The sequence below is a fragment of the Bos javanicus genome, chromosome 8 (genome assembly GCF_032452875.1).
Source record: "Bos javanicus breed banteng chromosome 8, ARS-OSU_banteng_1.0, whole genome shotgun sequence".
Lineage (NCBI taxonomy): Eukaryota > Metazoa > Chordata > Mammalia > Artiodactyla > Bovidae > Bos > Bos javanicus.
In genome coordinates, this window is record NC_083875.1 from 60908852 (window position 1) to 60936345 (window position 27494).

General features: G+C 51.0%; 2 protein-coding genes and 1 long non-coding RNA gene across 4 annotated transcripts; 2 read left to right on the plus strand and 1 right to left on the minus strand.

Annotated features, from left to right (window-relative positions):
• Positions 1–412: 412 nt before the first annotated feature.
• GLIPR2 (GLI pathogenesis related 2) lies at positions 413–20346 on the plus strand. Of its 2 annotated transcripts, XM_061425650.1 has the most exons (5): positions 413–526; positions 9872–9980; positions 10331–10434; positions 12212–12289; positions 18873–20346. In XM_061425650.1, exons 1-5 carry the CDS (start codon positions 514–516, stop codon positions 19031–19033), a joined length of 465 nt encoding a protein of 154 aa, XP_061281634.1. In that variant the 5' UTR covers positions 413–513; the 3' UTR covers positions 19034–20346. The 2 variants fall into 2 exon arrangements, with proteins under 2 accessions (XP_061281634.1, XP_061281635.1); XM_061425651.1 differs by lacking the exons at positions 10331–10434; positions 12212–12289 and having other exon boundaries at positions 418–526; positions 18873–18939.
• On the minus strand, positions 14358–18873 carry LOC133252762 (uncharacterized). The gene is made up of 2 exons (XR_009738072.1): positions 16945–18873; positions 14358–14780 (listed from the first exon to the last, which is right to left on the minus strand). It is a non-coding gene; the product is annotated as an uncharacterized LOC133252762 (long non-coding RNA).
• A 2644-nt stretch (positions 20347–22990) lies between the features above and the next one.
• CCIN (calicin) lies at positions 22991–26129 on the plus strand. Its single transcript, XM_061425646.1, has one exon. It carries the CDS (start codon positions 24281–24283, stop codon positions 26045–26047), a length of 1767 nt encoding a protein of 588 aa, XP_061281630.1. The 5' UTR covers positions 22991–24280; the 3' UTR covers positions 26048–26129.
• The last annotated feature ends 1365 nt before the right edge of the window (positions 26130–27494 follow it).

Genomic DNA, 27494 nt, shown 5'->3' on the forward strand with positions numbered 1-27494 from the left:
CATCGGAGCCCGGGGCCTCAGGGGTTTGTTGGGGTCAGGCCGATGCAGGGAGAGCACCAAGCCCTGGTGATGCGGGTCGGAACCGTCCCTCACTCCCCGACAATAAGCCCTGCGGAACCCTTAGCGTATCAGTCTCTGAGCATCTACCAACTGTGTAGGAAGCGCGGGCTTCCCTCCTCACCCCCATTCGGTTTCCGGAGAGGGGCAGCTCGGGGCCAGTAGCCTGGGCTCCCGTCCGCACTTGGAGAGCTCTGAGCGGCCCCATGCGGGCAAATTTCTCCGGAGTCGGTGAGAGGCCCGCGCGGCGCCGGGGTGCGGTGACTCCTCCAGGCAGCCGGCGGGATGACCCCAGGCAACTCCTCCTGCAGCTGCCACTGCCATATAAGGCGGGGGCCGGGCGGCGCCGGGGGAGGGGCTGCAGCCGCCAGGCCTCCTCCTCAGCTCTGAACGGCGCTGGGCCGGGAGGGAGCGCAGCGCAGCGCAGCGGGAGCGGAGCAGCGTGCCGAGCCTGCCATGGGCAAATCAGGTGAGCCCGCCGGGCCAGCAGGACCGGGGTGCGGTGATGGCTCGGGGCTCCGAGGTCCTCTCTGTCACTCTTTCCGAAGCTGGCTGGATCCCCAGGGGCAGTGGGTCGACCACCTCCGCCGGGGCGACGCGGCTCTGGCCGCGCTATGGGACCACAGGGTGCGGGATGGAGGGGCTCACAGAGCTGGCAGTTTCCGGGGCAGCCAGGAAGCCGAGGTGGCCGTCGGGCCACCGGGAGAGAGGGAGCGAAAGCGAGACAGAGGGAGGGTCCTCCTGTCTGCGAGCCAGAGATTGCGTCAGGGAGGGCTTCCAGGCGCTGATGGGATTAGCGCTGAGTCCGGCCAAGGCGTGGCTTTTGCTTTGTTTCAGGACAGGGTTAGAGTTGGAAAAAGCCACAGAACTGTGACAACATCTCTTGATGCAAAGCAGCTTGCCCGGACCAACCCTGCGAAAGACAGCTCTGAGCATCCTTTTCTTCTGTCTTTGTGCCTTCTCCTCTAAGCACCCCCCTCCCACCCCGTGCCAGACTCAGGCTACACAGGAGTACACACAACGGCTTCCCTCTTCTCTGACCTGTCCGCTGCCCAGCCTCACCACCGTGGCTGCCACGGTGAACTTTCTAAAACCCAGATCTCCTCTTGTTATTCCCGAACAACTTCCATCCCATAGTCTGAAAGAGTACACACTCTTCAGCTCTACCGTGGGGCTCTCAGGGGCTGGCCATCACCCCTTTCTTGCCTCTGCACTCAGCTATGGCACTGGATCCTTCCCCTGGGTTCCCCTTCCCAGCGTTCACCACCACCACCACTTTGCCTCTCCCACTTCGGTGAAATTGAAAATCCTCCCCATCCTTCTAGGCTCAACACCTATACTAGTACCGCACCCCGATTCCTGACCTGGTGTCTTCTTCCTTGCAGCCCTCCCAGCTATCAGGTTGGGACTCTACCCAACCAAAAACCTGCTCCCCACCAACTCCTCACTTCTGACAGCCAGGAGCCGTGTCTCTCTCAGTATAGTTCGTGCCTCACAGGAGGCTTTTGAATGAAAGATTTTGAACAGAGTTCAAAAGCCCCACTTCATGGAAAGTTGAGGTTGTCAGCCTCAGATGGTTTAAGGTTGGGTCTCTTCCTGAATCTGTCCTCTACTTCTGAGGTACCAATGTTGGAATAAGTGACTTTCTCTGGCATTGGGCCTAGCCTGCCTTATCTGTAGTGGCAGCTCTGGCTTTCAGCCCTGGCTCTGCTAACCACTTGCTGTGTGATCTTGAGCAAAGCCCTTTCCTTCTCTGTGCCTGTTTCCTCATTTATACAAAGAAGATGGCCGGTATCATCCCCAGGGTCTTTTGCAGACTGGAAAGGTGGCATAGTTATTATGCCGTTGGCTAGTGGGGGGTAGGGGAGAGCATGGCAGATGTGAGAGGACCCTTTGAAATTCCTATCTGGGGAAGTCCCATTCTCTACAGATTAGGAGAAAGTCCACAAATTATCTAAAGCTACATTCTAATCAGTTGTTTCTGGATTCTTTCCTAAGAAACCGTTTTCCAGAACAGCTGAATGCCCATTTTTCTCTGTTCATCCATCCCTCTCTCCCTCCCTCCATTTTTCCTTCCCCCCCTTCATCTTTCCTTCCCTCCCTTGTTCTTCCCTTCCATCATCTGTCAGCTCTGTATCAACCTGCAGACCTAGTGCTGCAGAGGGCATGGCCCCTGCCCTTAGGAGTGTTTGTGTGGATTATGAAATGCATCAGAAAGCTGGTTGGGGGATAGACAGGCACTACACTCTAGCAAGAGGTGGAAAGTGATCCATGCCACAAGACAGGTGCAGGTGAAGAGCAGTGGGAGCTTGTGGTGTGTTGGGGGTGGGGGGTGGATCTCTTTCCCAAGCATCCAGTGAAGATTCTTGGAAGAGATGGTCAGACTCTCGAGTGTCTTGGAACTTTGGACTTTCTCCATGAGACCTGGGGGGCCACTGAAAGGTGTTGATCTAAAAGCTGTGGGACCAGAATTGTTCCAGGGTGGAGGGTGAATCAGATGGAGAGAGAGTGGAGGTAGAGATCAGGGAGAAACTGTTGCAGTTACTCAAGCAAGAGATAACAGAAACATCTAAGGGACTGGAGAAGAAGTGGGGATGGATTTTCAAGATGGTAGCCTCAATAGCACCCCACTCCAGTACTCTTGCCTGGAAAATCCCATGAATGGAGGAGCCTGGTGGGCTGCAGTCCATGGGGTCGCAAAGAGTTGGACACAACTGCATGACTTCACTTTCACTTTTCACTTTCATGCATTGGAGAAGGAAATGGCAACCTACTCCAGTGTTCTTGCCTGGAGAATCCCAGGGACAGGGGAGCCTGGTGGGCTGCCGTCTATGGGGTCGCACAGAGTTGGACACGACTGAAGTGACTTAGCAGCAGCAGCAGCAGCCTCAAGCAGACTTGGTGACTAACTTGTGAATAAGAAGGAAAGGTCAGCGGTGTGAGTCTGGATGCAGGAAAGTGATGACACCTTCTAGGACTGGAGATGCAGAGTCTCCAGGATGGTGGCAGAAAGCAAGTTAGAGCCGGTTCAGGCAGTTTCCGCCCCCTTCCTATCGTTAACCTCCTCAGACCTGGCGACCTTCCAGAATACTGGCCCTTAGCCACATGCATTCTATTCATCTCCTTCCGAAGACTCTGAGCCCCCTGGATAGTATCCGGGTCCCCTAAGGATCCGCAAGAGAAAATTACTTTCCTGGGTTACACAGGCCTAAACTTGTCATTCCAGGCTACCAGCCTGAGACTGTCTGTGCCCAAAGGACAGGCAGCATCACAGACATGCATCCACAGAGGAGCCCTTTGTGGTTCCATAAAGACCTTCATAAGGAGCTTGCCTCTTCTGGGCCTCAATTTCCTCATCACTCCATGGGAGCCCATCTCTTTTTAATCTTTAACCTCAGATATACAGCAGAGCTACTGGGATAGTGGGCATTGCTGGAAAAGTGTCTCATAACCAACACAGCTTAAATTCTGGAAGTCCAGTGTTCAGAGACTCCTAGGTCCAGCCCCTGGCCCACATCTTCCTGCTGGGCTTCAGTTTGTAGCTGAGCAGAGAAAAGAAACAGCCTGGGGCTCAGTGGAAGCCTCTAATATGGTCCCTAATAATAGCAATTGCCAATTATTCAGCTCCTACTGTGTGCCAGGCTTGAAGCTGGGTGTTTCATATGTGTTATCAACTTTTATAACAGCCTATGAGGCCCTTATTATCAGCTGAATGGATTTACAGAGATTGAGTACTTTGCCCAAGCTCACACCCTGGACAAACAGATTTGCACCCAGTTCTCTGACTTCCCAGCTGGGTGCTGACCTGTCTGCCACACTGGTCATTTGTCACCCTGCTTCTCAGCCTGGACTCCAGCCCTGAAGGACAACCACACACTCTCTATCGCTAAGAATCTTACTGTCCCTCAATCCACATCTCCTAGCCCGAGGTCATCAGAGCAGAAAGACCTCCAGGGACCAAATTATCCAGGAATTTTCTACAGAGCAGGGCCTTCACACCTCTGCAGGGGAAGGCCACGTGGGCAGGTTAGTCCCCACAGTTTTGTTTTCATCTGTTGATTCTAAAGAAAGGTTCAAAAAAGGGTTTCCCTGCTTTGAAGCTATTTTGAAAACCACAGATGTCAGCCTTCCTTCTTACACAGATGAGGAAACAGGGCAGCGTGCTGGCAAGCAGGCCTGGGTGGCGGCGGGCAGGACTGGAGAGAGACCGCCTCTCTGCTGGCAGAACAAGCGCTCTCCCTGCCCTGCCTCCCTCAGTTCTTCTGTGACCATCATCCGCTCACACAGGGGCAGCCTAAGGCATACCCTGGGACATCTTTGTCATTCTCGCTTAGGGACAGAAAGAAGTATGTAAGGTGGAAAGTGTGAGATCCAGGGCAAGGGAGGGACATTCTTGGATCTGAATGTCCAGTGTGGACTCACCGTGTGACCTCAGGCAAGTCACATGTCCTCCCAAAGACCAAAATTTCCTTGTCTATAAAGAAGAATCATGTCCTCAGGCTTCCCCAGTGCTGGTATGAGAATCTCATTCATCTGCTCTTGTGCTCACTTTTTCACTCAGTAAGTACCTGAGCTCAGAGGTACTGAAAAGGTCATCAAAGACCAAGTTAAATACCAGCAGCCCTGCTCCCATTAAAATAAGGGAGGGGAGTTCCCCACAAAGCCAGGAGGCTAATGGGTCTCTGCCCAACAGTAATGATTTATAGGTGACATTTAGTTGAATTATAGTTTGTTCACTCTGTTCCAGATCTGATCTAAAGCATTTACAAAGATTGATTTATTTAATTCTCACAACAACCCTGTGAGGTAGATACTGCTATCCCCATTTTGTGTATGGAAGAAATGAGGCACAGAGTGATTTAGCAACTTTACCAAGATCACACAGCTAATAAAAGGCAGAGCTGGGATTTACCTCTTGAATTTCCTGGAACCCAGGCTGAAAAAGCTACCCATCTGGAACTCATTCTTTTTATTTTTTTAAATCAACTTTTTATTCTTTCCTTCCTGATAAACTAGCAAAACCAGCTTTGCCCCAACGGCTTTCTAGCCTCTTGCCAAGGGACAGAAGGGGCCTGTTCATAATTCCTGCTCTGGCCCCTGCCGGTCCTGGGCCTCTTTGATGCGGAGTTGGGAGGGGGCTGAGAAATGAGTCAGCTGGGCTCTGGGAGGCCAGAAGAGGACGAATGCTGAGGGAGGGGCCTGTTTCAGCCAACAGTTGTGAGGGAGGAGAGGCACGGACCTCCTCAGAGTCTATTCCATAGTTAGAAGCTCTGCCCTAAGGACCTTTGAGAGCCCCTACCCAAGACGCCTTTGTCTTCCACCTAGCAGAGATGCCCTGGCCTGCCCCCACCCCTTGGCCGCAGGAGCCAGGCCCAGGCAGACCCTTCCAGCAGCTCTGACCTTAAGCCCCAGTTGTGCCCCCTGGAGCTTCTACTCCAGAGCCCCTGGCTTTCCTCTGGGACGACTTGGGCAGGTCTGTCTACAAAGGGCTTAGCACAGAGGAGGCTCTTGAGAAATCTTAGTTCTTTTCTTCTCTTCCCTCTTCCTCCTCTTTCTCCTCAAAGATTTGAAGGCAGCTGTCAACCTCACTGGGACTGATGCTCCTCCTGGGTCTGGTGGCCCCCTTTTCTCAGTGATTTCTTCTGTCTGGTGACCCTTGGAGTGGGCTGGGGTTCAGGGCGGGGTTCCCCTCCTCGTGGGCCTACGCCTAGACCATCTGTGGGAATGTGGACAGAGTATGTTCTTGAGCCTGTTTCCTCATCCAAAAAATGGGTACAACGGTGAAAGCTCCAGCAAAGGTGGTGAAAAGTAAATCAGATGATGCACAGGCCTGGCACCCAGAAATGGTTGGCCAACAAGCAAAAGGAAGGCCCTCCCTCATTCCAGGCTGGTACCCTAGGGCTGTATGACCTCTCTGAGCCTCAGTTTGTGAGCGTGTGTGCTCAGTCGCATCTGACTCTTTGTGACCCCCCTGGACTGTATGTAGCCCACCAGGCTCCTCGGTCCATGGGATTCTCCACGCAGGAATACTGGAGTAGGTTGCCATGCCCTCCTCTAGGGATCTTTCCAACCCAGGGATCTAACCCACGTCTCCTGTGGTTCCTGCATTGGCACATGGACTTTTTTTTTTTTTTTAACTGCTAAGCCACCTGGGAATGCTCTTTTGCCCTCCTACAAAATGAAGCCATAACCCTCCCTCCCCCATCGTGGGATGGCTCTGAGGTCTCTCCCTGCCTGATGCGGGGATGGGTGGGTTTTCTTTGAGGCCTCTTTCTCTGATGTTTATCTGTCCTCAGGTCTTTTTACAGAAGTGGGTGTGTCTCTTGCTGGGTGTGGTCACTGGGAGGTGTCTTGCCTCCGTGGGGCTCGGTTCTGCTCAGTCCCACCTGGGCTGGGACTGGCTGCTGTGGTGGGAGGGAACCCCTGCGTCAGCCAGGGGTGTGGTTATAGGGCCCCCAGTCTTTCCAGTCAGTGGCAGGGAGAGAGGGCGACCCTGCTGACTCCTTCCTAGAAACCCTGGTGCTGGAACTTTCACTACTTTCAGTACTTCCCGCGTTCTGGGAATGCAGTGACCTAGTTTTTAGCAGCCTTATATGTCCCTCTCTGCCAAGGAGACGTCAGGGCCTGAGCAGTCCAGGGTCCATTGTATCACACAGGGCTATCTTTAAACTGGCTTTGCCTTAGTGACCCACCCATTCCCCTTAACTCCACCTCTTTCTCACAGCACAATTTATACCAGACCCCTGCAATCCTGGCCCTTTCTGCACCTTTGCCTCCTCCTCATCTCTTCCAGGGAGCCCTCCCTGATACATCCGTGGTCACCACTGCCCGTGCCACTCAGTCCCATGCTTCTCTCATGGTGTCCCACCGTGGCCTGCCTGGTACATAGAGCTGGAAGGGACTGCAGGACGGGCCTAGCCAGGCCTGCCACTCAGAGCCCCTCTGCTACTTTGTGTGCATCCACACTCGCCCTCGCGTGTACACACACACTGAACTCCTGGAAGTCCGGGGTCAGTCGGTCATCTTGCCTCCTCTCACCCTCACCCTCAGGATAGGAAGTGACTTAAAAGTCATCTGACTGGGCCTCTGTTGCCTGAATTCCTCTGAGAGGCATCACCTGCTTGTATGCCCCCGTGCTGGAGAGCTCACTACCATGTGAGGTAGCACATTCAGTCTTCAGAAAGCTTTGATGGAGACAGAGATCTTTCTTAGGCTGAGCTGAAATCTGTCATCCTGCCTTTCCACCCACTGTTCCCAACTTTGCCCGGTGGGGCCCCAGAATTCAGCAGGGCCCTGTCCTGCATCTTCCAAAGTCTGATCTTCTCTAGTTCTTGCTACCATCCCTTATGTGACCACATATCCAGCCCCTTCTTCACCTCATCACCACCTCTGTACACACTTCAGACTGTCACTGACTCTAATGCAAGGTGGGGGCTGGGCTGGGTGAAGAATTGCAGCTGGACACTGGCTTGTGCAGGGCAAGCAGCACATCGCCCAGGAGCCCATGGATTTCTGGCCACCATGCCACCCTGGTGACTCCTTAGCGTCCTGTTAGTGAGGCTCCAGTGTGGTTCCCATGAGTTGCTGTGATTCCTGCCACTTCCACCTGAGATATTCTTTAAAAGCCTCTGTGACTCCATTATCCAGAGTAACATGTGAAACCCCAATTTTTTCTCTAATATTTATTTGTCTGTGCTGAGTCTTAGTTGTGACACATGAGATCTTTAGTTGTGGCATGTGGGTTCTAGTTCCCTGACCACTGCACATTGGGAGTGCCAAGTCTTAGCCACTGGAGCACTAGGGAAGTCCCCCAAAATCTTTTTTTTAATTCTGGTAAAAAATCACATGACATAGAATTCACCATCTTGACCACGTTTTAGTAAAGTGTGCTCACAGTGTTGTAAAGCAGATCTCCAGGACTTTTTCATCTTGCAGATCTGAAACTCTGTACTCATTCAACAGCACCTTCCCTCTCGGTGGGCTGAGGACTTTAGGTGGTAGCTCCACCCTCTGCCTTATGACTTGTTACCATGGCCATGGTTTTCACCTACATGCCTTTGTCACAGCATCTCCCCATCTCTGCCTGTCAATCCAGACCTCCCAGATCCTGGCATTTGGCACCCTTTTCCCACCCTGTCCCACTCCCCATTACTATGACTGGACCCCACCAGACTGCCCCACCAGTTCCCAGAGTGTGGAGGTTGTGACCACTTGCCCACCACTGGCATGGCCTGCAGTTTCCTTCCCTCTCCTGGTCAGTGTCTAGCCCAAAGCTCTGGAGGGCAAGCCCTGGGTCTTCTTCCCTCAAGTCCCCTAGCGACCCAATGGGATTCAATCTGAAGGCCCGGGAGACTTGAGGGATCTGGCTGAGGGAGGGGAAGAGGACCCCTGCTGGTTAATCTCCATGGCCTCTGGAGGAAAAGACCGCAGAGGAGGATAAAGGTGGCTGGTGATGGTGACTTGGGCCAGTGGATGGAGGGAGGCTTCTCTCATCCTCTGGTTTATACCCTCTGCCCACAGCAGGCTTCAGGGACAGGCTCCTGCCAGAGGGGACTAGCTCAGTTCTATGGACCCCCCTGTGGCCCTCACACATAACTCAACCATTTCCATGGTGATGGCAGAGGGTCCTCCCAGACTCCTAAGGCTGAGGTCAGCACATTCAGAGTCTTAGCCTAACCAGCTCCTGTTCAGACATCTGCGGGGCCTCAAATCAGGCCTAACCATGTTAGGCTGCTTTTCTCCAAGTTCCTCTTGAACTGTGCTCACTTGCACCTTGACCCTGCCACACTGTTGGCTGTTGTTTTCAAGACTCTGTCCCTTCTGGGTATGAGCTCTTTGAGGGAAGGACATAGCTAACTTGTCCGAACCTCTGGCGTATGGTATGGGACTTGGCACAGCGGACACACTCGGAGAGCAGATGAACAGATAGATGAGTTGGGGTTGGATGGATGATAGATGGGTGATTGGATGCTGCTACTTACATCATGAATCAATAGGTGGATGGATGAGAGATGGATGGAGGATGTGGGATAGATGAAGTTCCATTTCAGATTCGAATTGATATGACCTCTGTCCACTACTGACCTGGCCTACCTTTGACTTCACCACTTCTCCCCTCCCAGTTCCAGCCCCATTGGTTTTGCCCCTTCTGAGGTTGTGACCCAGTTGGGCACACCTTCCTTCACCTGCTGAGTCAGCTGAACACACCCCGCCCTGCCCCCCCCCACCCCCACAGCATTCTTTCCCACACTCTCCCCTCTCTCCACTTCCTGATGCTGTCCTGCCCTGGTCAGTCCTCCTCTCTCCATCTGTCCCTCTGTCTTGGGGCAGTGCAGGTACCCCTGCACTCCAGCCAGGCCTGTTCTCTCTGAGCTCCCTTCTCCAGCCCTTCCCAGTCCTCCCCTAGCATGCACCATAGGTCCCATCTGAGATATCCAGTCTCCTTCACACATTTTCTTTCAGATGTTCTGCTCTTCCCTGTCCAGCACCCCCCTCTCCATCTGCTCTGCGCCTCCAGCCCATCCTCCACTCAGCAGCCAGCAAGGTCTTCCAGAAACAGAGGTCTCCTTAGCTCACCTCCCTTCCCTCAGTCAGTCACTTCCCATTGTCATGAATAAAGACCCAGATACCTTACATGGCCCATGGGGCCCTACACAGCCCTGGGGGTGTTGGTGTGCAGAGATTGGGGCAGCAAGCCTGGCCCTGTGGCCTCAGGTCTGAGCTGGGCCATGCTCTGAAGCCTGCAGGGTACTTTCCTACTTCCTGTGGCTCTTTTCTGCTCACTGAGATGGTCTCCATCTTGAACTCCTTGCAGCCTCCAAGCAGTTTAACGACGAGGTCCTGAAGGCCCACAATGAGTACCGGAAGCAGCATGGTGTCCCCCCACTGAAGCTCTGCAAGAAGCTCAACCGGGAGGCTCAGCAGTGAGTGCCCCCCAGTGCCCAAGGCCCTTCATGGTGCTGCCGCTGCCGCAGTCATGGATGGGCACTAGGATGCAGGAGAGATGTGGGCTTGGGGGGCAAACACAGCCATACTTGAATAGCCCCTCTGCCATTTACCTAGGTGGGTCCCATTGTTCCTCTGAGCCTTAGTTTGCTCCTCTGTAAAGTGGAACTGGAGCAGGGGCTTAGAAGCGATGCAGGTGTGATGTTCCTGATTGCCTCCGCGAGCCTCAGGGCAGGGACGGAAGCTCAGCCACGCTAGGTTAGGGCTCCTACTTTTGAGGCTTCCCCAGGCTGTACGCACTCTAAGGAAGCACCGTGGACTCCTGCAGGTATTCAGAGGCCCTGGCCAGCACGAGGATCCTCAAGCACAGCCCAGAGTCCAGTCGTGGCCAGTGTGGAGAGAACTTGGCATGGGCATCCTACGATCAGACAGGTGGGTCATTTCTCAGCCCCCCACCCACTGCCTGAGCCGGGCCTGGGACATCCAGTGTTCAGGCTCCTCCTGGCCCCAGTGCCCTCATAGTGCCCCCATGGTGCCGCTACCTGCCCAGAAAGGGGAAAGAACCCCAGAGCTCTCTATCTGCCCCCAGGGGCTGACTGCAGTTCACCACAAGGGCTCCAGGGGCCAGCTCAGGGCCAGGCCTGTGCGGGGTGCCAGGGACACAGAGATGAGTCAGACTGCCCGCCCCCGCACTCCCTTGAAAAGAACTCCCAGCTGAGAGTGGGGGCGGGGGAAAGACTGTTTGTGTGCTGAGTCTCAGCCTGACCCTGTGGGCACTGCAGCATCCCCAGTTACAGAAGAATTTTACTTTCCTCATGTTCTGCTAAAAGTCTTTTCAGTGCTCGTGTATTAACTGTTTTCATGAGAAAAGTGCAATAGAGCTTTTTTCCATGTTGGACAAAGTAATAATAACGGGAAAGGCAATTCCTCACCCAAGGTCACAGCCTGGATGGTGATCCCACCACACTGACCAAACATTGTGGAGCTTCCTGGCTCTGACAGGGCTGGCGTGGCTTTTTAGGAAAAATGCTGGAGAGAGCCACCTCGCGCTCTGACCGCCTCCCTCCCCTGCAGGAGAATGACTGTTCCCTCCCTGGCCTCACATTCCTGGGGGTTCCCCAGGGAGGCCCTGGACAGCCTCTATATTTCCAGGCAGAGCTCTCCACGAGAAGCACGGGCCTGCCCCTGAGGAGGGTGGAGCCCAAGGCCCGCAGACCCTCCCCAGGCTCAGGCTGTGGGCCTGGATGGGGAGAAGGGAGGGGGGCGGGAAAGAGCCAGCAGGAGATGAGGCTCCCTCCCAGCCTCACGATGGCTTCCCGTGGAGCCTTGAGCAAGTCTGCTACCCTTCCTGGCTCCAGTGTCCCCATCCCTACAGAGAGGGGTTGGGTGGGTGGTCTCTAGGGCAGCAGTTTCCTATTTTGGCTGGACCCTGATCTCTCCTCCAGAGACACTGATACAATCAGTATCAGGCATCAGTAATTTTGAAAAACTTCCCACTGCTCTCAGAGGCCCTGCAACTCCAGGTGTGGTCCATGGATCAGCCACATCACCTGGAAATGTGTTAGCAGTGCAGACTCAAGGCTTTACCTAGATCTGCCGGAGTCCAAATCTGCGTTTTAACAAAAGCTCCAGGTGATTCATGCACTTGTTAAAGTTCAAGACTTACTGCCCTGAGGCCCAAGGCTCCTAGCTCTCTGGCCCTGAGTTCAGCTGCTCCCAGGGGAATCCTGTGACCAGTGGATGCTCCAGGAGAGGGCCCTCCTGCCTGCAGCAGAGACCCTGACCCACCAGCCCAATTACACTTCCTCCTGTGGATGTTTCAGGAGCAAGAGTTGTGGTGGGATGAGGGCAGAGTCTCCGGAAAGCTCACAGCATTGTTAGAAGCCCTTGGAGTATGTTGCATTCAGGCCTGTTGTATAGAGGCCCAGAAGAACTGGGCAGGCTTTGCCCAGGATTGCACAGCGAATTGGTTGCAGGGCAGGGACACGATGCAGGTCCCCTGACCTCAGGTCAGGGCTCTTCCCAACCCCCAAGAAGGCCCTCCCTTCAGCCTGGATGTGCTCACGGGCAAGAGTCCCCATGTCAGCCCGTTGGTGCTTCATGAAATGTCTGATTGAGGGATGGGTGCTTCGGGGCTAATGGGAGATGGAAGGAATAGGGAGTCAGTTAATTTTGCTGCTGAGTTGTCAGCAGTGTCTTCTCCTTACAGGAAAGGAGGTAGCTGATAGATGGTACAGTGAGATCAAGAACTACAACTTTCAGCAGCCTGGCTTCACCTCTGGGACAGGTGAGTGATGTGGACACAGCAGTGACCTGGCCCGGGGTGGGGTTGTAGTCTGGGTCTGACTACAGAGGAACTAACCCTCTAAAAATCAATCACTTTCCTTCTGTTTTACTTCCATATTTCTCTGGTTTGACTTTGCCCAGAGGGCAAAACCATCCCCACCTCTTCGAAAACACACACATACACACACACACACACACACACGTAACACACTCCTCCATCCAAGAGCACCCAAGCTGCCGGTTCCTGCCCCAGTCATCTTCAGATGACTGGAGTGTGGCATGAACAGGCTGTGGACTGTAAAAGCTGCTGAGTGTGTCTTTTCAGGAGTGGTACCTCAGCACTTGTCATCTGTCATCCTACTTCTGGGCCTGCTCTCCAGGAGCCAGAGTATTCTAAGACCTTCTCTGTCCATGCTGCTCTTCTGATTAAACTGCCAGTGGCTTCCTGGGGCCATCAGGAAAACTGCTGAGCCACTGACTCTTGCCCTGGTCTTAACACCCTCCTCCCTCCTGCCCTCACATCCTCCCCCCAGCCCCTCCCCACAACGTCCCAGTATTCTCCCTTCTCCTTTACACACTAGTCTGTGGTTCAGGTGAGCTTGGAATGCAGAGATTTTTGGATCTAGTCTCAGCTCTGGCACTATGAGTTGCATGACCTTGGGTCAGCACCCTGTCCTTCCCTGTCCCCAAGGGAGAGGCCCAAGGTGGTGGCCTCTATGGGATGTTCTGAGAGCTGGGATTTAGACACAGGGAGCCGGCCATGGGACCATCCAGACTTTCCCATGGACCTCCATGTGAGCAGCGAATGGTTAGCCTACCAAAGCCCTGGGCAGCCGCTCTGGGTTCCCCCTGCCCCTCACAGGCCTCACCAGGCTCGTCTTTCCTCAGAACTGACTCACGTCCACCCAGGGCCCAGGATGGTTTCAAAGGAGCTGGGAGTTCCTCTGACCAGAAGGCACCAGAGGAACTGAACAGAGGATTCTCTGTCCATCCTGCTATTCCTCTACCCAACCCCATCCCACCCATGGGTGGAGACACTTACAGCCTCCCACCCTCTGCAGGACTCTTCAGAAGCAGGAAGTGACATGTTCTCAGAGCCAGTCACCATTTCCTGTGGTTTGCACTTACCCTTTGGGGCAGGGGTTCTTGCAATCGTGTGGGTAGAGATAGCAGCATCTGAACCGAGGCGTTTCCTCTCAGTCCTGTGGGGCAGGACCAGGAGGCTGCAGCCAGGCCCTGGGAGAGAACTGCTGGTTCTGTGGTAATTAGATTTGAGAGGTGAAGCAGGAACAATGACAACCTCCTAACAGTGATTAACAATGTGTAGGCAGAACTTGGTCTTCTTTTCATAAAGATCAATGTCCAGAAGATGTTTTATTTCATCCTGTGAGCAAGATTCACGAGCAATCACACATGTGTCAGAGCAAGTTATTGGTGTTGCTCGTGTGTACATGCCACTTGATAGTAAAAAGCGTCTCCACCTCCACGGCCACGTGACCTGCAATACCTTTTGGAGGTGGGACTTTATTCCACCCATTTTGCAGAGGAGGAAGCTGAGGCCCAGAAAGAGGAAAAGACTTCTCTTTACCTTCTATCTTCAATCTGATGCTTTTTCCATGGTCCCTGCTGCAAGGTAGGAATCTCTCAAGTGTCAGAGCTGGGGATTGGTCTCAACTTTCCATGATCACTGACCCTCTGTCTTGTCTGTTATCCTACATCTCCCATCCCTCAAGAGGAAAAGCCTAGAGCCAACAGCCCCTACTCCATCCCAGGCACCAGTGGGCAGTGCGTGGGGTCACACAGAGCCTGACCCTTGGACAGAAGCACAGCTTTGGGTGGTGATAGAAGCGGGGGTTTTACAAGACTCTTAAAGATGCTCAGGCCTGTCCCCCCTGCGTCAGCCACCCCTGGAGCTGCTTCTCACTGCATCATGGTTCAGGGAGTCCTTGACCTGGGCCCAGGTTGTAGGTGAAAGAGCCTTCAAAATATCCCTGACCCCACCCTTCCCCTACCCAGGTCAAAGTCTTGTGATGAAGGACACAATTCGGTTTCTGCTGAGTAGAGAGAAATAGCTTCTTGCAGTTCCTTTATTTTGTTTGTTTTTTTAATGCATAGGCTTGTTGACTTATTCTGAATAAGTAATACGATATATGACATGAGATTTGCAAGCTGTATAAGGTGGAAAGTCTTCCTTCCATCCCTGACTTCCAGCGCTTTGCCTCCCAACCAGTAATACCAGTTTCTGTGTATCCTTTAGAGTCATTCGAACCAACATTTGTGGTTTTCCCTTTTATTATTCTCTGGTGTCAGGTAGATGATCTCTTTCACACTTGCTTTCTTCACACAGCAGGTTGACAGAGATTGTATCATATCAATCGGGAAAGAGCTTTCTCTTTTATTCTCTTGCAAGGATATACTGTAACTTATTTAATGTGTTTTTCAGATGTATATTCTGGAAAGTTTGGGTCCATAGCAGGAAAGAGGATGTGATCCTTTTAGGGAAAAAAAAGAAAAAGAAGGAAGCTGTTAGTAATTCAGGGTTAGAAACCAGTGTGTATCTGATGGTTGCTAAGGAAGTTGTGTCCTCTCTAATTCATCTCTAAATACCCAGGCTTAATTATCTGTGTGCAGACTGAAACCTCCAAAGTCAGAGGAAAGATGACTTAGTCTTATCTGTTTGGAAAGGGCTTCCATGGACATTCAGACTGCTAGTGTGCATGTGTGCAGTAGGGCTAGACACCCTGCTGCTAGGGCGTCTGTAATCATTTTCTTGGCAACCAGTGGATAAATGGCAGCTCTTCCTTGTCTGGGTGATGGAGACAGTGGGTAGGTCAGTGGCCAGAGCATGTGGTCTCTTGGAGAAAAGGCTTGTGGGCAAAAGGGTGTGAGCCTTAATGAAAAAACAGTCTATAGAAGCAGTGACACCTGGCAAAGCTGCTGAAGAGCTGGAGATGAAAGAAATGTGATTAAAAGTTTAAGGACCAAGGATGAATTGGAAAATAGTGCTTCCTCTTTTCTGAGATGAGACTCAGGGTGTATTGAGCAACAGTTAACATGAGCTTAAGGGTAAATGGTCAGGATGCATAACTGTAGTTAATGTTTCCTTTTAATTCTTGTTTTGATTAGATCACAGCAGCCCCGGAGGTTAGTGTTTATGTTTGGTTGTTTTCACAAAGAATTTAGTAATCACAAATCTTTTAGAGATGTAGACAAAGAAATAATGCCTAAATTTTAAAATTATAAAAATGAGGACTTCCCTGCTCGTCCAGTGGCTAAGATTCTGAGCTCCCAATGCAAAGGGCCCAGGTTCCCTGTTCAAGGAACTGGATCCCACATGTTCCAACTAAGACCCAGTGAAGCCAATAAAAATAATAAATAAAAATTTTAAATTATAAAAATAGAGTTCATCTACAGGAGAAAACCAGTTTAATCAATGAATGTTGATTTAGTCCTTATCAAATACAAGACACAGTGGGGAACTTCATCTCTTCCCTGACTGGAGAGTGTGGACACCAGCCCTGTCTCCTTCCCTCCTTCCTTTACTTCATTGTGTGGTGAAACACACTTAACATAAATTTACCATTTTAACCATTTTGTATAATTTTTTAAAATTTTGTTTGCTTTGCTTTTGGCTGTGGTGTGTCTTCCTTGCCACACGGGCCTTTCTCTAGTTGCAGCGCGGGGGCTGCTCTCCAGCTGGATACACAGGCTTCTCATCACAGCGGCTTCTCTTGTTGTGAAGCACAGGCTCAGCAGTTGTGGTGCACGGGCTTAGTTGCTCCAAGGCATGTGGGATCTTTCCTGACCAGGGATCAAACCCACATCTCCTGCATTGGCAGGCGGATTCTTTACCACTGAGCCACCAGGGAAGCCCCATTTTAACCATTTTTGAGCACACGGTTCACTGGGATTAAGTACAGGCATATTGTTGTGCGGCTGTCACCACCGTCCATCTCCTGAACATTGTCATCATTCCAAATTGAAACTCTGAACCCATTAAACAATAACGCCTATCCCTTCCTAACACCCCCTGCCCAAGCCTTGGTAACGACTATTCTACTTTTCTCCACGAATTTGACTATTCTACTTATATAACAACATTGTTTATCCATGGGCAGTGTTTTCTTTCCCCCTTTTAGCTATTATGAATAATATGAACATTGGTGTGCAAATATTGAATCCCTGCTTTTTGTTCTTTTGGGTGTATGCCTAGAAGTGGAATCATCGGATCGTATGGTAATTCTATATTTAATTATTTTAGGAACTGCCATACTGTCTCCCACAGTGGCTGCACCATTTTACATTTTCATCAGCAAAGCAAAAGGGTTCCAACTTCTCCCCATCATCCCCATCAACAAATAACATGTTATTTTTTTTAAAAAATAATATCCATCTTAATGAGTATAAAGTGGTTACCCTCTTTCTTAACCACCCAGTGGGAAGCTTAGCTACTCTGATCACAATTTTCCTCCTTCTTCCTTCCCTCTGTCTCTTTCTTTCTTCATCAGATATTAATTAAGCATCTACTGTGTACCAAGCCCACTGGTCAAGAAGACAAATATGGTGCCTGCTCTCAAAAAGGAAACATAATCTCTTAAGGGTTGTTTTTAGAAAATGAATGCCATACTGTGACATGGAAGTAAATATCCCACTGACCTGTCAAAGGATCTCTCTGAAACTTCAGCAGTAAAGGTGGAAAGGATGAACTCCTGATCTCTGCTCCCAGGAGATGAGAATTTATGGTCATTGAGCAAAGAGTACATTACAGCATCAGTTCTTTGACGCCAAAACAAGAGCAGAGTTAGAGGCTAAGCTATGTTAGCAGCTGGAAAAGACCAGTGAGTGCGGGGCAGGCAGCCTGAGCAGTGAGAGAATGATGCTGGGAAGCTTCAGCAGCCACAGAAGTATCTGGAGGGGCCAGCAATAGCTTGAGAAGGAACTTAGCTATGTGGCTGAGAGCAGAGGAAACTGAAGGAGGCTCTAACTTGTCTGGGTCTCAAGGAGCTCAAAACATACAAGGCCTGCACTTTCAGTGACGGCAGAACTTAGTCCACGTTGGTTCTTCCATATGCTTTCATTGATTCATTCATTCATTCATTCCACAAAGTTTTATTTCACATTCCATGTGTCAGGCTGTGCCAAGTACTGCACATACTTTGATAAATAAATCAGTTTGGTTCCTGCCCATATGGGGCTCATAGCCTAGTGAAGGGGCCAAGTGCTTCGCAAGTAATCAAACAAATATATCACTGCAAATGGTAAGAATGCTGTGAGAGGGGAAACAGTACAGTAAGGCCATCTTGAGAGGGAGGTGTTCAGGAAATAAGAGTGACTGAGAAAGACCTCTCTGAACAAGTGGCATCTGGGCCAAGACCTAAGGGATAAGAAAACACTGGTCATCAGACGAGCATTGCATACAGTGGCCAGTGCGTGCAAGGGCTCCATAGTAAGAAATATCCGGATGTGTTCAAGGGATGGAAAGGAGGCCACTGGACCAAAGCATTCAGTTTCATTTTAGGTGCAACTAGAAGCAATGGAAGGATTTTTAAGTAGAGAAGTAAACAGATATGATCTATGTCTCAAAATGATCACTCTGGCTACATCAATGGAAAGTAAATTGAGGAAGCAAGGGTGGATGCTGGAGAGTCAGGCGAAGGCTATCACAGTGATGCAAGTGAGAAAAGTTCATGCTTGAGACCATGGTTTTGGGAATGAAAGGACTAGAGATGTATTTTGAAGTTAGATTCTTCAGGATTGAATGAGTGTTTGTGGGGAAATGAAGGTGAAGGAGGAATGCAGAGCAACCCTGAGGATTGTGTGCACAGAGGTACTGGTCATGGAAACGGGAGAGACCAAAATCAAGAGTGAGGTTTGGGTAGGTTACATTTGAGATGCCTGTGAGTCATCCCAGTGGAAATGTCAAGTAAGTAGTTGTGTTTGGAACACAGAGGAGAGATTTGGGCTGGACAAAGATATTTGGGAGCCAGGGAAAGATGAAATTGTCTGAAGAGGGCAACAGGAAAAGAGAGCCCAGGATTGAACCTTGGGAAATGCAGGTCCTCCAGTATTCACAAGTGAGATGGAAGAGGAGGAGGAAGAGAGTGATGTGGGGTGAATGCCAAGAGAGGAAACCAAAAGAGGAGAGTCCTTTGAAAGGGGCAGGAATCTATTCTATTAATGTTCCTGAGATGTCAAGTAAGATGAGGACAACCAGTGACCACTGGGAAGGAACACAGAGATCGTTGGTGACCTTGAAAGTGTGGTTTGGGGCGAGGGGTAGAAGTAGGTGCCAGGTAGGGTGACCTTCTAATTGTTGGGGTCACTGGGCTTTGCCATAATCTCTAGGAGACCATGAAACTTTTGAGCATTGGATAGTGAGATGAGTAGGGTCTATCTGGCTGATTGAGAGCACCCAATGTGTTAGAAAATTAGTCAGTGTCTTGTGTCTCCTTCTGATTGGCAGTTGAAGATCAAGCTTCCCCCCGCATGGCAGAATGGTGCAGGAGTTCAAGAGTCCCTTGGAACACCATTCTCCAGGCTTTGCTAACTAGCCTGTTTCCCTCTCCCCATGCCTGTTCCTACAGGACACTTCACAGCCATGGTATGGAAGAATACAAAGAAGATGGGAGTGGGGAAGGCATCTGCAAGTGACGGGTCCTCTTTTGTGGTGGCCAGATACTTCCCAGCAGGGAATGTCGTCAACCAGGGCTTCTTTGAGGAAAATGTCCTGCCTCCAAAGAAGTAATTTGTCCAGTGGAATGGGAAGGTGGCAGACTCAAGAACTTGGATATGAAGTGCCTAGAACAACAAAACTCAGCTGTGTGCCTGTCCCTGTGGGTGTGTGTGCTTGTGTGTGTGATGCTGAGTCTCTTGCACACACACTTGGTTAGACACTTGTGCATGAAATCATTCTCATCAAAGAAATGAGCATACAAAGCCTTTATCTCGATGAGTCCCTAAGCTGCAATTATTTGGACTTTGAGGGGAAAAATTCAATTTTTAAACTTTTTAAAAAATTTTTAAAGCAAACTTTTTTTGTACCTTACTTATATCCATCCCTAATCCCTGGACTTTCTGTATTCCAACTGTTTGTGATGCTGAGAAAGTGAAGTTCATCTTATGGGACCTTCATGCATTGTAATCTACTTTTGGTAGATATTTAAGAATATTAAACCCTCATTTAAATGTGACAAAAATACAGCTTTAAACATGTCAATACAAAGCAGTTTCCATCCGAAATACAGGGTAGGCAGGGACTCCATTTCACGGAATTACTGAGATTTCTCAGTTGTAAGACATGATGTCATCTGCACGCCTCCTGGAATTCTCTAGTGGGATTGCCAAAGAACAAATGGAGAAAAAAGCTTGACTTCCTTGCATTTTTCTATCTTCCACCACCCTTGGCCCACCCTCTTTTTCTAAAGATCCTCTGGCATTTCAGAGCTCTCTATGCTGCCCCTCCACCACCACCTTGGTTTCTGGGGAGCAGCACTAGGCCTGCAACTCACCCATCCCCCACTCTGCCTGGTGGCCCGGGGCCTGTTCTGGGAGAAAGCCCCTCACTCTGCCTGGGCTCTTGGCCAAGCAGCCTTGGATGATGAAGTCAGTGAGCACGGGGGTGAGGGTGAGCTCACTCAGAGTCCCCAGAGGAAGCCCTCCAGCCTGTGCCCTCCCCCCACACAGGGTGGGAGCCCCAGCCTGTTCCTGGCAGCTGTGACTGCAGCTGCGCTGCTGCTCCTCCAGGAATGTGTCACAGGCCCAAGTGTTCCAAAGAGATATCCCATGCGGGGGCTTAGAGGCGCTAACTTAGCTCTGCATTTTGCCTCAAACTATACAAAGTCCTCTAAAATCAGGACTCCATGTGGTCCAGGTGGGAAAGGCCAAGCTGTGAGTCCCTGAAATCATGACATCTCCAGGTAGTGAGATAGCAGGGCTGGGAGTCTGTGCGGGCCAGTCTTTGAGACGTGCTTCCTGAAGGTCTCTGTTGTGAACACAGGCTTCTGCTGTGCCCTTCATCTCACCCAGGGACAGCAATAAAATCTTTAGTGTAATATCTTACTCCCATATGATTCATGCCTGATTCTTAAGGTTTTCTTTGGTATGAACTATTTTTAAAATCTTTTATCAAGTTTGTTATAATATTGCTTCTGGGTTTTTTGTTTTATGTTTTTGGCCCCAAGGCATATGGGATGTTAGTTCCCTGACCAGGGATCAAACCCACATCCCCTGCATTGGAAGGTGAAGTCTTAACCACCAGGGAAGTTGCTCATGCCTGATTCTTAACCAGTAACTAAGGTAATCAATAACTCTGAGTTCCCATCTTAGGTAACTCAAGATTCTGAATACCTCCAACCCCTCCCCTGTAGACTTGTTTTGAGTCACGTGACCTACTGTCACATAGCTGACAGGACTAGAGTGGACATGTGATTCATGGCAGCCAATCCCTAGCCTGGCCATGGACCAGGAATTTGAGCTAAGAAATACAGAGAGAATTGACCAGTGGAACTGAAAAAATAAGGATGCCATGAGTTTGAATTAAGACCATGGCAAGTCAAAGCTATGTGTAAGCCCAGTTATGAGTTGGAAATATATGGAAGTGAGAAAGCCAGTTGTTAGAGGTATAAAACTGGTGGAAAGACAGGAAGACTCTTATCCTTTCCAGTTCCAGGCCAAATCTATGTTTAAAACATACCCTTCATTTTCTTCAGGGCTTCCCAACAAATTGATATATTAATTGATGCTCCCCAGAAGGATAGACTATTAGATAGAGGCCCCCCAACCCCCGCCCTCCAGGGAGTTTCCAGCAACAGAAAATGCTGACCTGTGCAAGAATCTGAGGGCCTTGGCCATACCTGGGCAGCTACCACAAACAAGACAAACTCAACGACCAGTCATTGAACATCCCGTAGCTCCTAGGGACATACTCTACTCAATACACATATACCTAACCAACTGATGGACCGTGGCAGGCAGCCAGCCCCTTTAGGTTGGAGTCTGTTTCTTCAGTTGGCTGGAATAAGGAACAAACTGACCAGGGGAGCTTTCTAAGCTGAAGATAAGCCAGAGAACAAAGCTGGCTGAGTGAGTGGGCACAAATCTAATTTCTTACAATGGATTTTGTAAAGATGACAACTCCTACAAGTTCAAGGGCTTCTCTGATGGCTCAGTCAGTAAAGAATCTGCCTGCAATGCAGGAGACTGCCTGAAATATGCAGGAGATATGGGTTCGATCCCTGGGTCACACAGATCCTCTGAAGAAGGAAATGGCAACCCACTCCAGAATTCTTGCCTGGGAAATCCCATAGACAGAGGAGCTGGTAGGCTACAGTCCATGGGGTCGCAAGAGTTGGACACGACTTAGGAACTAAATCACCACCACCATAAATTCCATGTAAGCAGAAGACAAGCCAGATTGCCATCTCTCCTTTGCAGCCAGAGGGTAGAGGAAGGAGTCAGGCACCCTGGCTTCCAGTCCTAGCTCTGTGAACTGAGTTGAGTGAGCCCCTTCCCCTCTCTGGGCCACAATCTGTCTAGCTGTACAAGGTCTGGCACATGGAAATAAGTCTACTGGGTCCTCTAAGTTCTCCAGGACACCCTGTAAACCTAACTTTCTTAAACCAGAAGGAAGCATCTGATGAGAGATCTTCTGGCCATGGTTTCTGGGACCTGAAACAAAAACAGAGGGGCATGGCCACCTCCTCCATCAACGTGGGGGTGGGGGCAAAGGAGTGATGAATGACCCACTCATCCCCTACCCCTGGGTGGGCAGGCCTAGAAGCCAATGGAAATGATAAGTGTCTGGCCTCAGCACCAAGAGGCTTCATCCTTCTCCATCTGAATCACAGCGGCCTCTCCTCTCCAGAGATCAGAGCGGGAGAAGCAATTAGAGCTTAATTATCTTCACAAGGAGAGACGGGACCAGGTGGAACTCACCTAAGCCACAGAGCTAGTCCTGGAAGGGCAGAAAGCCAAACCTTCTTCCCTTGGGGAAAACAGAAGGTTCTAGCCTTGTGCAGACACGTATCTCAAGAGACTGAGCGCTTCTCACCCTGGAGACGTCAAGGTGAATAAATATAGCATTAAAAGGTAAGTACTCTAAAATAATTGTCGAATTAAGAAAAAGCCAGATCTGGAATGAAGGGAGGAGGGAGAGACCAGCAGTTAATAATGAGAACTTGACAACACCGGGAGGGAAAGAGCTGGCAGGCTCACATTTCCAAGGTTGCAGCGACAGTTTTCCTAGTAAGGACGCTAAAGACGGCCTGACGGTCAGGAGTGGGGCTCAGGGATCAAGGGTGCGGTCCGAGCCCAAGTCTTCTCTGTTCGACCTTGCCGTTGCCGCCAGGGTCTACGTTGTTGAGCCGGGTGCTGGGAGCCCCCGAAGGCTGCTCCGGCTGGGACTCGCAGGAGTCGGCCCTCCTCCGTGGGAGGCTCCGGCTGGTCCTTATCCCCTCCTGGGCACAGCAGCGCCACGGGAACTCGGGGAGCCCCACGCCGGCTAGGAGGCGGGGTGGGCCGTGGACGTGGCACCCGGCGGGGCACCAAGGGGGACGCCTAGAGTTCTGGATGTCTCCTTTCTAGCCGCTCGGCCGTGCGCCCGCTATCTAGGGCTTTACCTCTGTCTGAAAAATGGGCACAGGGTGTTTTGCCGCGATCCGGTCGGGGAAGAGGGGGCGGCGCCGGGGTCGGTAAGGAGCTCACCGTTCCCAGGCTGGAGATGACTCCAGCGCCACCGCGTGGCTGAGGCGGCGCACGGAGCCCACCCCGAGGCGATGGGGATTTCCAGACTTGCCAACGATCACAGAGAACCACAAGTGTTTACGAAAGGAGCAGCCAGCCAGGAACACCGAAACTTGGCGAACTAGTGAAATGGCAGCTAGCTGTTGAACGATTGTTGCGAACCAAACACTGGGCTTAACATTTTCCGGTCCTTTTCTCTTGTAAACTCTTAATCATCTTTTAAGCGGATGCAGCTATTATTCCCATCTCACAGCGTTTCTCGAGAAAACTGAGGTTTAGAGAGAATGAGAAACTTGTCCAAGTCCCCAGCTGATGGGGAGAGCTGACCTATCCCAGCCCCCAACATTTTACAAGCTAGAGACTTGGCAGTGTGGACAGAATGGCCCGGTTTTCCGTGAAACTGAAATAATCAGGGCTTCGAGGGCCCTCCCATCCCCCGGTCCGAGAGTAACTCCTGCGTCCTTGCTCCCTGAGGGGCCGCCACCTCTCCGTTTAATTGGGTGGGTCAAAGAGTTCATTCGGAATCCGAACGACCTTTTGGGCCAGCCCAATGTGAAGAATGATGTCTGTAGCCGTAAAGGTCAGAAACCAAAGGACAGAGCTTTTTCTTCTCTAATATCCAGGAGCCTTGGCAGTGAAAGGTGCTTTGGGGCTTGAGAATCAGAGACAGAGGAAAGCTGAGTAGTTAGGAGCATCCCAGAAGGGTGGGTTCCAGAAGGACTGGCTTTCAGGCCCTGCTCTGCTTCCAACTAGCTACGTGATCTTGGGCAAGTTCATGCTCTTCTATGGGCCTCGGTTTCCCTCCTGTGCAATGTACATTCCTCTAGATGATGTAAAAATCCTTACCCCAGGCTTCCTAATAGCCCTCCCCATACTAGCCCTGCCCAGACTGGCCCTGACATTCCAGAAGCGGCCCTGAAGTGAGGTTGAAGGTCCCAGGTGGGAGTTGTGACCCATCTCTGAGTTTCCTCCTGAGTTCTGGGCCCTGGACTAGGTCCTGGCAGGGTATCTGGCCTTGGCAGATCAGAGCCATCAGAGGGGAGAAAAGCCCTGTGCCTCTGAGAAAGGCCTCAGGGAGGGGGCCTGCATTGTGATGACCTCATCCATTCTATGACATCATCCTCTCTCTTATTCCCACTCCTCCCTGATCAACTGCTCTGCAAACAACCATCAATCTGAATCCCAAAGGCCTGAGAAAGTCTGTTCTCCAGTACCTGCTGCTGATCTTCTGTCTCACCCAGCAAGAAGCACCATGAAATTGGAATTCACCGAGAAAAACTACAACAGCTTCGTACTGCAGAACCTGAACAAACAGAGAAAACGCAAAGAGTACTGGGACATAGCCCTGACTGTGGACCACCATGTCTTCTTTGCACATCGCAATGTGCTGGCTGCAGTCTCTCCGCTGGTGAAGAACCTCATCTCCAACCATGACATGAAGACCACCGATGAGCTCTTTATCACCATTGACCCCAACTACCTGAGTCCGACCACAGTGGACCAGCTTCTAGACTATTTCTACAGTGGCAAGGTGGTGATCTCAGAACAGAATGTGGAAGAGCTCCTTCGTGGGGCCCAGTATTTCAACACACCCCGCCTTCGAATTCACTGCAATGACTTCCTGATCAAGTCTATCCGCCGTGCCAACTGCTTGCGCTACCTCTTCTTGGCTGAGTTGTTTGAGCTCAAAGAGGTGTCAGACTTGGCCTACTCTGGCATCCGTGACAACTTCCACTACTGGGCCAGTCCTGAGGGCTGCGTGCACTTCATGCGCTGTCCACCTGTCATCTTCGGCCGCCTGCTCCGAGATGAAAACTTGCATGTACTCAATGAAGACCAGGCTCTCAACGCACTCATCAATTGGGTATGCTTCCGGAAGGATGAGCGGGAGAAGTATTTCAAGAAGTTCTTCAATTACATCAACCTCAATGCTGTCTCCAACAAGACGCTAATGTATGCCAGCAACAAGCTGATGGGCATGGAGAACAGCTCAGCCCACTCAACCCTGATTGAGAGTGTCCTTGTGGACCGCAAGCAGGAGAGGCCAACCAGCCTGCTGAGCTACCAGCGGAAAGGGGCCCTGCTTGATTCAGTGGTCATCCTAGGTGGCCAGAAGGCCCACGGAAAGTTCAACGATGGAGTGTTTGCTTATATCATCCAGGAGAACCTGTGGTTGAAGCTCTCAGAGATGCCCTACAGGGCAGCAGCACTGAGTGCCACCTCTGCTGGTCGCTACATCTACATCTCTGGTGGAACCACTGAGCAGATTTCAGGGCTGAAGACGGCTTGGCGGTATGACATGGATGACAACTCCTGGACCAAGTTGCCCGACCTGCCAATTGGGCTTGTCTTCCACACCATGGTGACCTGCGGGGGGACAGTGTACTCAGTGGGAGGCAGCATTGCCCCAAGGCGCTATGTCTCTAACATCTATCGCTATGATGAGCGCAAGGAGACCTGGTGCCTGGCAGGGAAGATGAGCATTCCTATGGACGGCACAGCCGTGATCACCAGGGGTGACCGGAACCTGTATATTGTCACTGGGCGGTGCTTGGTGAAGGGTTACATCTCCCGGGTTGGGGTGGTGGACTGCTTCGATACCAACACTGGGGAGGTGGTCCAGTGTATCACCTTTCCTATTGAGTTCAACCACCGGCCCCTGCTCTCTTTTCATCAGGACAACATCCTCTGCGTGTACAGCCACCGGCAGAGTGTAGAGATCAATCTGCAGAAGGTAAAGGCCAACAAGACAACCACCTCAGTGCCTCTTTTGCCCAACAACTGCCCCTTGGATGTGTCCCATGCTATATGCTCTGTTGGAGACAACAAAGTGTTTGTGTGCGGAGGTGTCACCACAACCACCGATGTCCAGACAAAGGACTATACCATCAATCCAAATGCCTACCTTCTGGACCAAAAGGCAGGCGAGTGGAAGACCCTGGCCCCCCCACCGGAAGCATTGGACTGTCCTGCCTGCTGTCTAGCCAAGCTACCTTGCAAGATTCTTCAAAGGATTTAAACAACTTTTTAAGTGGGAGAATAAGTAAATGCATTATTATTCACAATTTAATGAGAGAGAAATAGAGAGGAAGGTGTTGGTTCCTTTTTAGTCTCTGTTTGGCCCTGAAGGTGGAGATGCTGGGCTCTGGCTACTCCCAGTGTGGGGAGATTCAGGGCTGCCCTGTTACTGAAGGGATCCAAGCTGAGGCTGAAAAAGTCTCTGGTGGGTGGGATTGAGGCATATCTCGGGCACTGGCTCCCAGTGGGTGAAGATTCAGGGCTACTCCATCATTGAAGGGATCCAAGGAGAGGCTGGAAGGGGATCCTGGGTGGGTGAAATCAAGGCATCTCCCAGGCCCCGGCCAAGGTGATGTCTGAAAGGCCCCCTATCCTATACCCTTGAGGTCACCTTGAAGACACATGCTAGACTGACAGGTAAAGCACCTGCTTAGAGTTGTGAAGCCTCAGGCTCCTCCAACACTCATTTCTGAGTCTGCCCAGGAAGGCAGGGGAGGGCCAATCCCAGGTCTGGGAGAGGAGCCTCCTGGGTTAGGGAGGGAGAAGGTGGTGTGAGCCAGGCTCGAGGATGTGGGCAGAGGGTGTGGGGTTGGGACAGGAGAGAAGGCAGGGTTGCTTGGCTATTGGGATGGACCATGCAGCTATGGTGTGTCTCATTTGTGAGCAAGGTGTAGGGTTACTTACATGTTTCCAGTAAGCAAGGTTCATTGGGAACTTTCTCCAGGAATACAAGGTCTGAGGAACTGGGGGTGGAAGAGAGGCAAGTAAAGGGAGAAAAAAGAAACCCACATCTCTATTGGAGACATAAGGGAGATGATGGGATGACAGTCAGGATGGTTTAGTAGTTAGGGGCCTGACTACTGGGGACAGATGGCCTGGTTCAAATGCCAGTCCCACCACTTACTGGGTAATCCTGAGAAAGTTATTAACACCTCTGTGCCTTAGTTCCCTCATCTGTAAAGGGGGGACAACAAGAGCACCTGCCTCACTGGGTGATGTGATGTGCAAAGTGCCGAGGACAGTCCCTGGCATATGTTAAAGTGCTGCAGGAGCACTTTTATAAAAGAAAAAAAAGGAAAAGAGGGATGAGGCAAGGGTCTAGGTTCTTGGACGCTGATATTAAGTTAGGTTCCATAAAATGTTCTTTGGGACTCCCTGCCTCAAAGCCTAGTGAGCTCTCCTCAATTCTAACTACTTCTGTTTCCCTTTCATTTGTGTTTCCATAGAAGCCTAAACAATTTAGAAGAAACTGACCAAGTCCTTGAACACCACATATAATCCTCATTCATCCATTCACTTGTCCCTTCATGAATTCACTTACTCATCTGCTCATCAGTTCACACACACAGACACACGCACGCTCACTGGGGCCTCTCTGCAGGTCTCTGTGCTGGGTGCTCGGGCGATGACACAGACAGTCCCCGTCCCTGGGAGAGTGTCCACCAGAG